The 17,797-nt window shown below is 44.9% G+C and overlaps 1 protein-coding gene across 1 annotated transcript in view; it reads left to right on the top strand.

The window, feature by feature from the left end:
- IGF2R (insulin like growth factor 2 receptor) overlaps window positions 1–17,797 on the top strand; it is a 2,762,372-nt gene that overhangs the window by 1,373,768 nt on the left and 1,370,807 nt on the right. Inside the window, 1 exon segment of the mRNA XM_069606818.1 lies at window positions 12,720–12,890. Within this exon segment, the coding sequence (XP_069462919.1) occupies window positions 12,720–12,890 (171 nt within the window).

Raw genomic sequence — 17,797 nt, 5'->3', positions numbered from 1 at the left:
TAGATCTTTGAATGTGTGTGGCTTGTTCTCTTGCAGGTGTCAGGCTTTGGGCAGAGTAGCCTCGACATCTGAATCTGTGGTCCAGTAGGTCGCATTCCTCTGTGAAGGATTTGTCTGTGTTGCAGTTCCTTCTAGCCCGGATGTATTCTCCTTTCGGGATATTTCGTATGACACTGTTCCTGTGGCAACTTTTTGCATGCAGGGTTGAGTTCACTTCCGTTGGTTTACGAAATGTTCTGGTTGTAATTTTGTTGTCTTCTATGATAATCTTGAGATCCAGAAAATCTATTTGTTCCGAGCTGATGTGGCTTGTTAGTTCAATGCCGTAGTTGTTATTGTTGAGGTAATCCATGTATTGGTTCAGTTCATCTTCAGTCCCTTTCCATATCAGGATGATATCGTCTATGAAACGAGCCCAGTTGACAATGAGGCTGGTGTATTTGGTTTCCTTCATCACTGCAAATCGCCATACCAAACGAAGGGCACAGCCCACCTCCTTATTAATTCAAAATCATCTACCAATTATAACAACGGATTAATTCATTATGAATTATTTTCAGAGCCCAATAGGAGCTAGACTGCCACAAGGACAGCCACCTACAACACACTAAGAAACCCCACCTGGGGATCTCAGCATGACATACCTGGTAAGAAGACCACCCACATTTCCAATCCTCCCTCAACTTTCCTCTAACCCACCGCTCTTGCTAAAACTTTTTGTTTTTCTCTCCCCCAATTTTTCTTTCTTTCTACTGTGTTATTTATCCAATCTATAAATGCAATGTAAAAATATGTAATGCTTTTAAATATCCTATCACCACCACACATCACTCACCACGCGTTATGTTTGTTAATTAAACATGCTGGTCACAAAATGTCTTTTACCACATATCACTTTGCACCTTTGAATATTGTTCAGCCTTGAGAAAGACCCTTAGGGGTTGAAACACGTGTCGGCTGACCGCACCAAGGCATACAATGCCATAACAGTGTTCCACACACTAACCATTGTATCAAGTGGAATCTTTTTAAAAATCATCAATAAAAGCGGACCTGTAACGCGCTAACTACCGTGTTAGGAAGATTATTGATACCAAAAACTAAACAAGATAACCAGGAGTAAACCCTCTTCTTATACTGTTCACAAAGTGTACTACATTGGTAGACTTGACAGAGGAGTCCAGAGTTGAACAGGCTGTCCTCTGACATCAGTTTTACTGAAAGTTGAGCTTTATAGTTGAACGTCAGCCTTATCCTCCTCCAACTCTGCATTAAATGCAGGGATATGTATATGTATATACTGCTATGTAATCTATTCAAACAGCAGGTGGATATATGAAAAATCGAATGCTGGAGAAGGAATTAAGTTACTTACCTGCAACTCCTGGTTTCCAGCATTGTTATCTTTCATTTGGCTCGTCTTGGTTCGTTCTTTCACTATTATAAGCTTTATGCAAATCTGAAGATGGCCTTTAGGGCTGGAGCTATAGGAGGCACTGACTATTGCTGATGCGTAAATGACCCAAAAATAAGACTCACCGAACATGAACGTAACTACGGTTTCTTCATTTTTAAATCAAAGTGCTTTAATGTTACTGAGGATTCTCAGCCTGACGAGGGAATATTCAAACATTATGTGAATCTATGGAAGTTACCAATGCTGGAGAACAGGAGTTACAGGTAAGTATCTTATTCTAACTAATTTAGCTGCCATGGTCGACAATGTTGATTGTTGCAGAGCGATCAAACAAAATAACATCATGACCGTTTTTGAGTCTGTCTCCAGTCTCGGGTCATAAGTGATGGAAATCGACACTTATTTGGTACTGTGATTTATGTGGAATCCTGATTGAACAGGTTCCAAGATGCTACATTCTTCAGCCTATTGGTTCTGTTGTGATATTGCTGATCATTGCAACAAAGTGGCCAAATAAGGCAGATAAGCTACCAGCCAGTAGTTAGCTAGGTTATTGAGATCTGACTTTTCAATAGAGGCATCATCATTTCTCTATTAAAGACTTAAGGCACTATCCCCTTTTGACAGGAAGTGTTTCTAGCATGTTCTAGTTGTAAAGTGACTAGGGGAGCCCTGACTGTTTGCTGAAAAACTGCTGAAGGACAGGGATCAAATATCGTTCCGGAGCATTTGCTTATGAGTCAATGATTTCAACTGTAGATGGGGAGAAAGGGCAGACCTGAGTTTGGGGTGGCCAAAGGAGTTAATTCTTTGTCCAACAGGGTAGAGCTTCTCGGGTTTGTGTGATATTTAAAAAATAATATATATTTATGCAATGTATCCTGTAGTGAAAGCATAGATTTGCAAGCTTATTGTGACGGTGGTAGGGGTGGATTAAATCGACGTTCCTCGGTTCGTGTAGCATTCAAAGTTATTATTTTGCTTGGGGGGGGGGGTGACCTGAGATGTGCTTTTTTGATATGCTTTTTTGACTTAAAAAAATATGTTCTTAGGTGCTCTAAGATGTCTAAGGTAGATGACTTTCCTCTTACATTTATAATCTTCCCCCATCTCCTTTTTAAAGGCCGTTGCTAATAATCATTTTCCTGTAAGCCTTTTTCCTTGAAATTTTCAGTTGTGTTTTCAAGGCAATCATTGATACTTGTAAGAAGGTTATCTAGTTGCAACTATGTGGGAGGTGGGGCATACCTTAAGGAGTTTTTTTTTGTTGCAAGAGGGGCAGATTCAAGTCTAGCAGGTTCTTGCGCCTTAGTGAGAAAGTATATGAACTGCAGGAGTGGGATGTAGAGGAGCAGCCGAATGCCTCTGCAGGAAGCCCCGCCCCTTACTGCCTGTATGTTGGTAGACTGAAACTGCACCATGCTTGACACCTGTAGTTGTGCCTATTCCACGGAGAGTGTTCAAGAAAAGGTATCAATTAAGAAAGCCATATCGGATGTATCCCCGTAGAGATGACCATCTCTTGGAAGAGATCCCCGAAGAAATATGAAGACAAAAGAAAGAGGAGATGAGCGTGACGCTCTGAGAAGGGTGGCCGAAGAAGAGGATGTATGGACCTTATAGAAACTGATGCCAAAATAAGGAAATAGAGTGAACGTCCTTGGGCAGAAATAAAGATTGCACATGTAAAAAGCACTGCAGAAAATGCAAATCATTTAATAACTGTACAGATGCAGCAACGCAAGTAGACCAAGCAATCTTAGAAGCTAGCTATATGTAGTGGATAGATTGCAGGCGAAGCCGCCATTATACAGTGTCTGGACATCTGTGCCATAATTTTGGTAAGTTCTCCACGGAGTAGTAAGGATCAAGATCTGTGTGTGTTGCAGCGAAGAATTAGCTGGAGATCGCTGACTTGAAGGGTGAAGCGTTTGGCCTAGTGTCAAAGCTGAAGTAGCCAAGAGCTGGTTATCTATCCATAAAGAACATAAACCGTGAGACATTGAATAGTCTTTTGTTAAGGTGCAAGGAAGGAACACCTTGAGTGCCAAGTTTATTAAAGACCATTAAATGCTGAAAAACAGGCCGAAATACGGTCTCCTGTCACGTGAGCCAAGGATGGAAATAGGAGTTGGGCATGCAGCCCAGAGCTGTGATAAGCGTGTGCCTGTACTCCCTTTTATTCCCAAGAGAAGAGAATCTACTGCAAAGGCAAGTTCAAAGACAGTCTGCATGGCAGAAGACATCGCTGATGAGAGATGAGGGGCTAATTCGGTGGGAAGTAGTAGTCATGCCCCCCTCCCGGCACCTTGGGATGAGCTTACGTGCTGCGAAGGAGCCGAATGTTCCAGACATGGCACGAGAGTGCCAACCAGTTATAGAAGGCTGTATAACGAAGGACCTTCTAGTTTAAGAGCCAATAGTATTCTGTGTACTTAATAAGTGTTGAAGATGACTTGCACTTGGGGTGGGCATAAGTTCTCCACCTGACTGTAGAGACCCAGTCACAACCCGTTCCTATATAAAAAGTATACCTAGATTTTCCCCTTAATCCAACCACAACACCCAGTGGGTTTCTATCATTTGCCACGTATTATAACGAATTTTCAGTACTTGCGTGTAATTGTTTATGAAATGCGTTCAGAGCTTGAGCAAACGTCCATTGTAACTCCCTGTTTTAGACAATTGATATTAAAAGTTGGAAGAGACTTTTGCCAACTTCATGAGTCGGTCTGATTATTTGGTGTAAGAGTAATTCTGCATCCCATCCATGCATGACATGTTATTGATTAAGGACTTTATGTTCAGTGCAAAACGTGCACAAAGTGCTTTTGAGATGCAATCATCAAGGGTTGAGGTGCTTGAGGAGGACTAGACCCGCAGCCTACCATGCTGACCCACACAACAGATGGTAAACTGCCAAGCACGCTGTTGCTGTAATAGAAACTGTACACTGGAAGTGGATGTAATGGTGGATCTCTATGAACCCTGCTGATCATGATAGTCTTGATCTATGGGTGCACACCACACAGATTGAATCTGCAGAGACCACAGCCACATCCTCAACCCCACAGAAAGCCACTTCTGAAATCCAGACTGATTTGAGACTGCTGTTCGTCAGGGAAAAAGTAGGAAAACAACCGTTAGGGTTTCAGTGCCCCCGCCCAATGAAATGTTTCTTATTTAGTTTTATTATGTGTATAAATATGATTAACAATTGGCTAAAGGTTTGTGCCGGTCAAGTGGCACAGCGAGTAGAGCGCTCGCTTTGACATCCGTGCAGAGCTTGCTAACGCAGGTTCGAATCCCGGCAGGGCCAAACTCAGCCTTTCATCCTTCTGAGGTCGATAAATGAGCACCACACACCGTGGGTAATAATAAGCAGCGCTCGGATACCTGAGGGTTCGTAGCGCTATATAAATGCTAAATTATTATTATTATTAATTTAATCAAATGCTAATAAAACATAAATAAAAGAAATTACTAAACATCATGCGATAACCACCACCAGCATTTCGGGTAATATTAGGCATGGCTGTCATACAACTCGAGCATGATGCAAGAGTATATGTGTAAATTGATGAGCTGAGATCTCGCCTCCTACACGATTGAACCACATTGAAGATGAGATCCGCTGCACTGTGTGCACTGTTGTCCAAGTAAGAAGGATGTGCACTCCTGTTCTCTCTGTTACATCTGTGTTGGGAATGATTTTCTTTTTGTAACTTTCCATCCAGTATTTCCTATGGCAGCCCATACATATTGCTGTTTATGAACCTGTCCTGACTTTTTGAAGGGAAGTAAAGCCTTTAGCTTCACTTCCCTTTTGCTCATTTGTTACTTGGAAACTGATCAGCCATTCAGACTTTCAGTACGGGGAAACTTTGTTTCACTTTTGAATTCTTACATTCTTAGCATTGCGCATAGCGCATACGGTGCAGTGCAATTGGGATACTTTTGTATCATCCTAGCGTTTCACACATGGGCCTAAAGACAAGCTGGTGGCAGCAGTTACATTTTGACTGTTTTTACATTATTTTTGGTGTGCAAATTCACATTCACCGTGTATGGCTACTAAACATGGCTAGTGTTCTAAGATGCCCATGCCACAAGATTGCCGCTTGTTCTTTGGCATATTGTAATTTGGCATTCTTTCTGCCTTCTCAGGTCAGAAAAATCATTATATGGTCACATACTTGCCTGGGAAAGCTGCTCTTTTCACGGGCTAGATAGCCTTTGTGTGTGGGTGCGAGTGTGTGGGTGTGTGTGTTGCACCCAGTAAGGGGGCTGGCACTGTTTAGTAACAGTCTACCTAATTGGTGCCAGAATGTCTGCTACTGGGGCAGATAAAAAAAAAACAGTAGTTGTCCCTCATTGGACAACTACTGGCTGTTGGAATGGTGCACATGCTTTACCATTGGTGGGTTTGGACTTGCTTCCAGCTCGTATTGTGGATACGAGGTGGGCTCTTGCAGCTATTGGTGAGATCTAAATTGGTGCCAAGATTCCCTCGAAGATGAGCAGCCCATTGATGAACCAAAGACTACTCCTGAAGTGACCCAGCATCCCCTCCAGTGTCTGGCTCGGCGAAGACCTGCTCCTCTGCCTGATCTCCAAAAACCCTGTGCTGTGTTTCAGCCCTAGGATTAGTGGTACGAACTACCCTTGACGCCTTCTTAAGGATCCTGCCCTCTAGAGCCTTCGTGAGTGTCCCTGGACTGCCCGATGGACGGCCCAGCTCTCTCGCAGTCTTCCTTGCCAGAACCATCGCCATTCTGCATTCAATCCTGGAAGTTTGGTGGTCACCAGCTAGTTTCACAAGTTGCCTTCTCTGCGAATTTCATCTTCCTATCTTCAAGGGAACCTGTCCTGGAGCAGCTTCTGTGAACGTGACTGAAAGGATGCCTATCGTCGCCTGCAAACAGTGATCGTTGCTGGAACTCCCCTTCCTCCATCCATAGAATTATCCTGAATAGGCATGCATCATTGGATTCTGCACTTCATCAGCAGATGTTACATTGCACCCGACCGCATGACTCCACAAACCTGCAACCCCTGCTCACCTCACCCTGGGGCAAAGAATGAAAGACCATGCTGCCAAGGCCTCGTTCCCCCACCCCTCCACCTCATGTCAAACCATCAGTTACACTGGGCCAAATCTGAGTCGGGAGGTGGGAGAGTAAGCATAACTGTGCTCCCCACACCCATTTGATAAGATTGTGAACAAATCCATTTGTCTCCTAACTCCCTCTCACTCACCTTTTGGTCGTCGAACGTGGGTTGGTATACTGACCCTGGGTTAGCCTTTGGTCTGTAAGAGAGAGGACGACTTGCATGTCTTCTGGTGAATTTGTTATTTAGCTTTGAATTAATTTGAAACCAATCACCTCCTCGAGCCTATTGTATCCTTTTTGAGATAACTCATGCTTGTGAGAAACCTGTATTGCAACCTGCGACTTTTGGACACTATGCCTCATATTGCTTAGGGTTTGGACTTCTAAAGTTAGGGAATTGCACTTATGACTGGCTCTCGTCATTTTACTGCATGTGCATTACTTTACTTCATTATCAGTATTTGATAGTCTATATTAATTGAACCTAATGGTGATTCTATATATTTGTATAATAGTTTTGTGATAATACTACCTGTTAGTTTCATGTAGTGTGTTCTAAATGCTTACATAAATTACTGTATTTTTAAAACTGACTGTCTAAACTGAATTATTGAGTGCGATAAAATTGGGGGCTAACTTTAAGAGCTTCACTTTGGATAATTGTGTTATTGAGATCCTGCACAAGGTTAAAACCTTAGGCGTGTATTTGGACAAACATATGAATATGAAAGCTCAGGTGAATAATCTTGTTTCGTCATCCTCATATTTCATTAAACTCTTCCGCCATCTTCGTTGCTGATCTCTGAGAAAAATGCAGAAACCTTGGCCAGGGCCATTATTGGCTCAAAATTGGATTATGGCTGTAGCTTATTGGTGGGTATCCCGAAAGCAGAGATTCAACGCCTCCAAGTGATCCAGAATGGGGCGGTGAGAGTGGTGAAGGGCCTAGGCAAAAGAGATCATATCTCCAAAGCCAGAAGGAGCCTTCATTTGCTACCGATTGGAGCAAGTGTCGTGTTTAGGCTCATTCTTATTACCCATAAAGGCATTAGGGGTCAAATGCCTTTGTATTTGAAGGAAGCCATTGTCCTAAAAGACAATGCGAGGACATTGAGATCTGATAACACCAATACTCTCAAAGTCCCTCTGAGCAACTCTAATAAGGCCAGACAGGGCTCATTTGAAGTAGCGGCTCCCACCGCATGGAATGCTCTGTCGTCCACCCTTAGAACAATGGCTTCAACGGAACTGTTCAAGAAGCAGTTGAAGACCTTGCTCTTTGCATAGGTAGGGGCTATAGCCGCTCTTGCCTATGCCCTACTGTAGCCCGAGTCTGTTCTTTGCTCAATCTGTATGTTTTTCTGTTTGTTGGTCCGCACCCATCAGCCTATGGGTACCAGGTGTGCGTTACAAATTCAATAACATAACATAACATTCTGTGTTGACTCATTGAGGGGCCCTGACCATGCTCACACTCGCCTGAGAATAAGCCTTGACTGCTATGTATTGCTACCTTGATTGGGGTTTGGCTTAACTCTGAGCTTGCTGTTCACCATAACAAGGGTGGACTCTTAAAAGCTGTCCACCAGGCCAGAATCTAAAAATCCATCTTAACAATGGGCAAAACCAAGAGACAAACGGTGACTAGGACCGCTGCTGTGACACCAGAGGAGCAGTTCCACAGACAAGCATAGGGTCACAATACCAGAATCATTAAAACAAGGCATAGGTACTGTATGTCAAAGCTCAATACACTGATATTCTATATATTGCTGTTATTATTAATAAGGTTGATTGGATGGTATGAGTCCAGGAACTGTGGGGCTTTATTGGGCTTTAAGGGCAAAATTGTGGTCGTCTCTAACTTGGACTGGGTTGTTGACCACGTCTTTGGGAACTTATTGAACAGCCGAGTAAGATGTGGGGCTTGTGCCTCACCATAGGTTTTATATAATGCTGCAAAGCCGTCTGCACCCGGGTGGTATTTTTAAGAGATTTAATAGCTACTACAACCACTGCCTCCTGTATAGGCTGCTCCAGAAATGCTAAGGCTGTCTGGGAAAGCGATGGAAAGGCCACACAGTCTATGTAGTCCTGGAGAGCCGCTCTATCGGGGGCGGAGGCTTCAGCAGCTCTCATTTGGTATTGATATACCCAGTCCAGGATGCTACCATCATCTGTATGCAATATTCCGTTGACGTCAAGAAGGGCCACTATATTGTTAAATGATTTATGCTGCACTAGTGCACTAGGTAACATACATGAAGTCTATTAGCTCAATTGCCCCTAGTGTAATAGTATTGCTTCACCTTTAATGAGGTCTGCGAGGTGCGCTCAGCTAAGTGCGCTTCTAGTTTGGTTCTAGCAGTAGTCAACTGAGGCTTCGCTTTTGGGGAGCCCAAGGATTTATGCAAACGTTACATGGCCTGGACCACTGCCTCCATTTCCAGTTGTATGGTCTCCCTGGCCTTGTAATAGGCAGAAGTCGGCTTTAGGAGTCCCCTCCCACCCACCGCAACCCTCCATCTATCGCCTTCATTGCGTCCCAAACCAAGCTATAGAAGAACCCCTTGGTTAGATTGGAATCAAAATACACCAGAAGCGCAAGTTTTATCTCCTGTTGTATTACTGGATCTTTAAGTACTGGATCGTGTAGCCTGCATGTTCAACGATGTGGGGGTGAGAACCCTGATACAGAAAGGGACATAGATACTGGGGCATGGCCAGATAGCATTGTAATGTGAATAAGAGCCTCGGGAATAGCAGGACCTAGTGACAAAGATGCCAGAATCGCGTCAATGCAGGAGAATCTCCTATGTCATGAGAGAAATTTGAATAATCCCTCTGCTGACCATTACGGAACCGCCAAATGTCAATCGAGCTAAGTTTACGCAGTACTATGGCAAAGCCATAGAGTTTTGGTAGTCCACATTGGTGGCTGGTAGGGTCTTATCCACAGCCAGGTCAGGGACTAGATTAAAGTCGCCTCTCCTGATCAGAGCACCCTCCACAAAGGAATGCAGACGCCCCAGGAGATCCCTGAGGAAAAGATCCTGGTGGTCATTCTTTTGTTTGGGTGCTTCTAGATGCCTGATTTCACGAAGCTATTCTTAATAAACAATATTGCAATACCTCTTTTATTGGCCCTTCCAGAGGCGTAGTATGCCGGGGAGAAATCCCTGCGTGCCAATCACTTCTCTTCCGTTTAAGGAGGTGCGTGTCCTGCAGTAAGACCACTGCAGGATTCTTGTCCAACAATTTCAGAGGACGGATTTCTGTTTCGTGGGAGTTAAGACCCTGGATATTCCAGGTGAGCACAGTCTGGGCACGATCAGAATCCTTATGTGTCTGGTATCATTATGGCGCTTCATCCGCCTGCCAATCCTATTTGTCTTACACAATTGTTTCATATGGTTGCAAATCAGTGCCCACAGTCTGCCTCCATTTTCCCCCTGAAAGAATACCTCCCTGTCCTCCACCTAAAACGTATATAGAAAAACAGAACTACAAATATATTTCCCAGTCATAACGTAATCAGGTAAACATGTAGGGCAACCCACGCCCAGGAACAATATGCATGATGAACTATCTTATTTGCTTCCAGGCCCCTAAGACATGTTACAGCAGTGTACAAAAAGGGGTTAAGCCAAATTCCCTGCTGGCTCAGGTAGGGTCCGCTGGGTGCGTACCTCCCCAACTTAGTCAAGGTTCCCACTCTGGCCCCGCTCTTTTGTTGTGCCAAGGGAGTCTCTGCAACTGCTGATGATTCTCCCAGATCTGGGGACAAGAAATGTTCAGCTTCTTTCAGGAACGTTATTGTGACAGGCTTATTGTGGTAGGTGAAATGAAGGGCTTTTGGGAAGCCCCACCGATAGCGAATATCTTTCTCCCAAAGACATTTTGTGAGCGGTTTGCGCACCTTCCATTTAAGCAGAGGGACTCCTACTAAATCCTTATAGAGGGCTATATGCGACCCCTGCAAAATAATTTGCTCTGAGCTTATCGCATGCAATAGAATTCTTTCTTTCAGCCTAAGGAAATACAGCCCAGTCAGCACATCTTGTACCAGATCCGGCCGAGCTGGTTTCCCAATGAGCACTCTGTGGGTTCTATCCAGTTCAATCGCCTCCTCTGCTGTCACCCCCCTGAACCTGCCTGAAGAGGTCCACCACATAGCGCTCCTGCACTGAGCAAGGAATCCCCCAGATCTGCATGTTATTTCAACTGGATTGATTTTCCGAGTCTTCTTGTTTATTTTCAAGCGAGGATACCTTATATGCTGGGCCCTTTCCCCAACTTCGTAGGAGTGTTAGCACAGGGAGGTTTCGACCTCTAAAATACATTGTTCGGCGGTATCAACCAGTTTGTCCATTGCTGCAATTTTGCCTGACATCTCAGCTAAGCTTCCCTGAATCTCCAGCTTAATTTCTGCTAGCCATGATTGTAAGTCTGTTTATGTGGCCCACTGTGGCTCCGAGGGCGATGGACTCTCTCTGTGGACTTGCACAATGGTAATCTGGTCTGTCTTCCCTTTGTCTTGGATGTTCAGCAACAAAGCTATGTCTCCCCCTTCTGAAATTTGTCAGACTTCACCATCTCAATGGAGAACTGGTCTCCAAGCTAGTTAGTCCATGCAGAACAGACAGCGAAGCACCCAGATGAAAGACTAGCAGCAGGACCAGGCAATGACGAGAGCTACTCACAGCTCAACAGTGCCGCTGTGTAATCAACATGAAGGGTGCCACAAGGCTTCGTCTGAAGACTTCCCGGTAGCCACAAGTCTACCGCAGCTCAAGACCAGGGAGGCCATTCACGGTAGAAAACAGTCCCCAGAGACAGGAGTCCTGTAAAGGTGACCAACACACCAGGTGGGTCCCCTTTGCTGAAGACAGAGGTTTGGGATGGGCAACAGGCACCCTCTGGGCAGAACTCTGGCACTTCAGTAAAGATTTCCCCCAATGCCTGCAGAGGGGGGCCCTTAGTGCATTATTCAGTATTAGGCTCCCTTGGTGGCGCTGATCTGAAAGTCCCTTTTTCCTAATCTTGCCGCAGGCACCAGATTCGGCCTGCAATCAGGACCCAGTCCGGTGCTCACCTACGATGGGCCTCGCCTCAGGCCTGAGCTCCAGCAGGTGCCTGCTCCAGTCATGCTAGGGAGCCGCCCCACCTGGAGGCATAGAGTACATGCCTCACCAACAGCAATTCCCCCCTTCCAGACTCTGCCAGCTCTGAGCCGTGTCACGGCACAATTCGCCAGGCAGTGTAAATGCAGGCAGGCCAGCAGCTTGTGAAGTCTCTCCTGCAGGTGGGGGGTGCCACTCCAGCTCCCATGCCAAGCCCAGCACCTGCTTAGGGCCCCCCTTTGGGGGGCATGGGTTGCCGCACCTGCTGTTCACACGGCCGGGTCAGATGTACTAAGAAACCCCCAAGGCCTGGCGGGAGGCCGGTGACTCAATATACTACGGGCCGACCACCCCCCTCAACAAAGGCCGGCGCCCACCGATACAGGTATATGTAGAACACTATCCCCAACTGTTCCTGGTTTCGCTTGAGCACTCAGGCGGGCATCTTGTCTCTTTGTCCGCCAGGCCAAGCCTACCCTCCCTTGGATTTCTACTTTTATCACATTCACACCCCTATTAAGAGTATAGCCTGCCCTCGGCCCACGTTACCATAAATCGCAAAGGAGGCCTATGTTTTGACTGTGCCTGTTTCACCTTTTCTTATTGGAATTGCTGCTGGTTTGTAGCAGTGCGAGGCTGAGTTGGCTGTTTAGCCACTACTCCTCCCTGTACTCCTGCAGAGCAGTTGCCAGTTTGTCAATTGTACAAGAGTCTCCATAATGTTTTTGTTCAGGTTGACATAAAGAACGAAGAATTGTATTTTTTATGATGCTATTTGGTGTTTTACAGTAGCACTGACACTTTGATTTCTTTCTCAACTTAATTCTCTGATCCAAATTAAAGCACTAGGTTAGTTATTTTTCTAATATTTAGAACATGCTGGTTCATTTCGTCTACTAGTTACCTATTTTAGCACTACAGCATAGGTATTTGGTGTATATGCATAAAAGTGCAGTATATTTGTAACATGACATGGTGCCAAAGACCCCTTCATTTTAATTGGCATCTATCGTTATGAAATCCATACTGGTTTGTAAGTAATGGTATCAATTTTGTTTTCTACAGGAGCGTATGACAAATTCATAGTGCGGTTTATGTGCAATGACGATTTGTATCCTGGCAAGATGGCCTTTATCCGTGAAGACATCAACAGTGCATCACATTTGTACAATACTTTCTTTCAGTTTGATACTGCATTGGCTTGCCGTCCTGCTCCTGTTGACTGCCAAGTTACTGGTAAGTGATCTGGAGGTGAGCAGAGGATGCCACTTTAGATGACATAAGTCTTCGCTTTAATGCTAGGCAAAGTGTTGGGTAAGGGCTTATTTTGATTGACAGTTAATTGAGGAAGTGGAGGTTTTGTAGTTGACTCTTGCATGTGGACCAATCTGTGTAATCCAGTATTGCGGTTTGCTGCTTGCAGAAGAAGCTTGGTCTTTCCCTATTAAATGGGGATAACTTTTCTGAAAATGTTGCATGCTAATAGATGAATCTACTTAAGTTTACTTAACTTTGTAATACTCAAACAGGTACACGTGTTGCACCACCATCAGACATAAGCTGTCCTACCGAATTATGAAAAACGTTTCTTAGTAAATATAAATTAACCATTGAAAGTGAAAACAATAATCTTAGCCTGATCAATCCACTTTTTTCTCTCATCTGTATTTTTAAAGTGCAAAAGAGTACACTTTTCTCACTGCAGAACTGTTGTTAAATGGGCATTATCAGTAGCAGATCTGACTCAAAGGTAGCATTTCATCTTGATGCTAGTTATCCTTTCCCTAGAAGCAATAGCAGATAGGTTGGTTCTTCACCGTCCATCCATCATTAGATTTCTGTTCAGTTTAATCACTCAAACATTCTTCAGGATGTTAATTATGCAATTAATAATTTTCATGACCCCACATCGCCATATCTAAAAGCTATGAACATTAAACTGAGAATTGGTTTGTTTGGCTTTTCTTCTATGTGATACTAGCCTGTTAAGGAAGTTCCGATTACATGCTTTTGGTATGGATGTACTCTTCATCTATGAAATAAATGATGCCTCATTCTGCCATTAAACTGGCTGGCAGTCATTCGCTGCCCATATTTGCCTTAATTCGGTACATTATTTTAGCGAGTAGGGCTCCATCTCGTTTTTTGTTCCTTTGTCTTTTGTATCAAGTCTTCACTTAATGGTGGTGACAAACACATGAGTTTGTATTATTCTGTTTTACTATGTTACCTTGTAATTTATTTATTTATTGTGCATTTGTGTAAGGCGCTTATACATCAAATTGTTTCAAAGCTTCCACAAGGCAAATTGAGGGAACATGGGAGCAAAGGCAAAGAATAAACAGATGAAGGAAAACGGGTGGTACTACTAGGCCTTGTGAGCATTTAGAACGTGCAAATGCTGGCAGAGAGAGAGAGAGACGGGGAAGGTGGTAAGTGCCAGGAGTTCCACAGAGGGAAGTGCTAAGGAGTCAGTTTGTGCAACAGTTAATGCCTGGCAGAGATTGCTAGGTGCAGAGTGATCACCTGCCATTAGTAAGTGCAGGCCTGTGAAACATAAGCCAGTGGGTGCCAGAAGGCAAGTGCTGGGTTGGTGCGGAAGTGAGAAGACGATTGACCGGAAGGCCGGGACCCAGAAGGACAAGTCCCAGGCCACCAATCTCTGCGACTGTGGGGTATTAGCACAGGAGTCAGAAGGGGGAAGGAGGAGGTGAAAAGGAAATTCTTGAGGAGCTTTTGGAATTTGAGGAGGTCCGGCTCAAAATGGAGAGGATGTGGGAGTGGGGGCTGTTCCTGAGGAGGGAGCCAGCTGAGCAGAAAGACCTGCCACCAGCCAGCCACCTGATGTGGAGAGTTTGAGCTGGAGGAGCGTAAGGGTCTGAAAGGAAGGTATTTGGTGAGAGCAAGTTGTAGATAGTGGTCCTCAGCTCCAGACAGCCTTATGGATGATGCAATGGGATTTTAATTTGATCCTTGCAACAACCGGGTGCCAGAGGAGGGATTTAAGGGCTGGGGAGATACGGTCCCTGGGCTTGAGGCCAAGGATAAGTCTCACAGCCCTATTCTGGACAACCTGGCGGGGCGTAGAGAGGAAGAGGGTAGATTAAGGAGGAGGCTGTTGCAGTAGTCAAGCTTAGGGAGTACCAGAGCTTTTGGAACGTTGAGCTTCTGGGGAAAAGTGAGGAAAGGAAGGATACCTCTGAGGAGGTAGAGTTGAAAATGGGCCTTCTTGGCAAGTTCCAAGATGTGAGGGAGGATAGAGAGAGAGGAGTCGAAGATGACTCCAAGGTTTCTGGCTTCCGATACAGGTGAAAGGTTAGAGGGTGGCCAGTGTGAAGTTAGGAAAGAGTGGGTGGGAGTCCTAAAAGGAAGGATCTCGGTGTTGCTGGCATTGAGGCAGAGATCAATGGGGGCACACCAGGACTGGGTAGCAGATAGGCCATCAGGAATGGTAAAGGAAGAAAGGGGAGCATCAAAGGGTAGTTTGAAGAAGAGATGCTTGTCATCTGCATAACACTGGAAGTGAGGGGAGAAAGTGGAGTTAAGGTGAGCAGGCAGAGCGAGATGGACGTTGAAGAGCCAGAGTGAGAGGTTAGAGCCCTGGTGGAACGCCACAAGTCGCAATAGAGGTAGGAGAGGAGAAAGAGCCCAGGATGACCTGGGAGGGACGGTCAGTGAGGAAGGTCGTCACCCAGTCCAGAGCCTGAGAGGGAAGAGGCAAGGTGGAGACTGCAGGAGGATTGGCTAGTTCCTTGCAGATTTAAAAAAGTTCAACCGTGTTAGATGCTCCAGAGACACAGGCATGGATCTGAGGCATCTTCTTAGAACGAATGGTGAGACGGTATTGCCTTTGGAGAAGTTTGTAGTAGTTTGTTATTGAAGTAGTTTCTTAATATACAGTTTCTAATCCCACTAATCTTCTCATGATAATAGTTCCTAAAGTTGAGTTTGTCGTCTTGGTGAAATTGCTGGCTCTCTTTATTTATTTATTCTTCTTTCTCTTCCTGTATTTTCTTATGCAACTTGTGGCTTCATTTTGGAGGCAGGATCTACTCACTTGGAACTCCCAATGAAACGGTACTTGAAAACCTGCCCAAACTAGACAGCAGGGTGTCCGGAGGAAGTATTGGACTCTTTTATAAAAGTTGTTTTCAGCTTCACTTCCCTTTTGTTCGTTGTTATGGGGTAAACTGAACAGTCCTTCGGGCTATCAGTACTGGGAAACTTTGTTTCTCTTTTGAATTCTTGTACTTTTTAACATTGCACACAGAGCCATACAGTGCACTGCAATGGTAATAGATTTGTATCACCCTAGCTTTGTACACATGGTATTTTTGGTTACTTTTATGTGTATAAAGACAAGCTGGTGGCAGCAGTTATAATTGTACTGTTTTTGTATTCTTTGGTGTTCACTTCTGTGTATGGCTACTAAATGTGGTTAGTGCCCTAAAATGGCTCTGCCACAAGATTTTTGCTTGTTATTTGGCCATATTGATTGTTTTTTGGCCTTCCTGCCTTGTCAGGTCAGGAAATCCCTGGTAAGGTCATGCACTTGCCCGGCAAAGCTGAGCCTTTGTGTATGGGCCCAGGAAGGGGCGTGGGACTGCCTAGTCCCAGTTCACATTCTTGATGCCAGAAAGTCTGTGTGTAGGCAGATGTGAAACCAGTAGCTGTCCCAGATTGGACAACTACTCGCTGTTTGTATGGTACAGATCCTTACCATTGGTGGGCTTGGATGTTCTTCCAGCTCATATTTTGGATGAGAGGAGGGTTCCTGCAGCCCTTTATCAAATCTGCATTGGAGCCAAGAATCACTCAAAGAAGAGCAGCCTGTTGAAGGCCCAAAATCTCCTGAAGTGACCCAGCATCCTTTCCAGCGTCCAGCACAGTGAATCTGTGCTCCTCTGCCTCTACTCTGAAGACCCTGAGCGATGATGCAGCTTTTGGACTAGTGGAACCAACCAGTCTCAACACCTTCTCGAGAATCCAGCCACCCATAGCCTTCGGATGTATCCCTGCACTGCCCGGTGGACAGACTAGCTCTTCTGGCTACCTCGCTAGAACTGTCACTGTTCCGCGCTCACACCCAGAAATGTAGTGGTCACCAGCATGTCGCATTGTTCCTGAATTTCTGCTTCCTAACTTCAATTGAACCTATTGTAGAGGAGCTTGGGTGAACGCAACTGGAAGGGTGCCTGTCGCCTACAAATGGTGATCATCGCTAGAACTCGCTTTCCTTCAATCCACTGAAGTGTTCTGAGACTTCTAAATCAGTAGTTTCTGTTTCCTCGCCAGTAGAGGTTGCATCTTGCAGCTCACGACCGGAAGAATCTTCAAACCCATAACTCCTGGGCACCTCTCAACAGAACAAAAGGTGGGAGATTGAGTCAGGGGCTAAATAAGCATCACTGTGCCTGCCCCCCCTTTCCCCTGTAGGATAACACAGTCCCTTTGTCTCTTGTCTCCCCTCCACTCACATTTGGCCGTCAAACCTGCTCGGAGTATCCTGCCCCTGGGTTAGCCTTGGGTTGGGACGAGAGGAGTCATCTTACCTGGTCTTACCCTCTGGTAAATTGTTGTAGAACTTTGAAAATGTTTGATACTAATCACTACCACAAGCCCCATTGCACCCTGTTTACAAAAACAACGCTTACCTGTTATTTTTGGGCACAAGCCCCCATTCATCCTAGGGTTTGGACTTCAAAAGTTTGGATATTGAACATGTGGCCGGTTTGCATCCTTGCTGCATCTGCTTTACTTACCTGCATTGCTTGGCTAAGTTATTTAATGAAGTATATTAAGTGAACTATTATAAATTGTGTGAGGTTACTACTTGCTCATTTAATTTTTCAGTGTGTTCTAATGGCCTAAATAAAGAACTATTTTTTATAACGGACTGTCTAAAACAAATTATTGTGTATTATATAGTGGGGACCCACAATCACACTCTCCTGAGACTATGGCTAAACTGCTCATCCATCTACCTTGATTGGGTTGTGGCTAATGTGAAAAACCTGAAGGTGTTTCATGACTCAGTCCCCGGGGATCCCTTATTCAGGTGGCCAGGGAAGGGCCATCGCTATTAAATCCCAGTGCTGGGGATGGACCAGCAAGGGTGGGTCATCTGGGTAGGGCTCCTCAGA

This window comes from Ambystoma mexicanum, chromosome 4p, assembly GCF_040938575.1.
Source record: "Ambystoma mexicanum isolate Mex_15411 chromosome 4p, UKY_AmexF1_1, whole genome shotgun sequence".
Classification (NCBI taxonomy): Eukaryota; Metazoa; Chordata; class Amphibia; order Caudata; family Ambystomatidae; genus Ambystoma; species Ambystoma mexicanum.
Note: the sequence above shows the minus strand (reverse complement) of the source record. Positions and strands in the feature narration are given on the sequence as shown.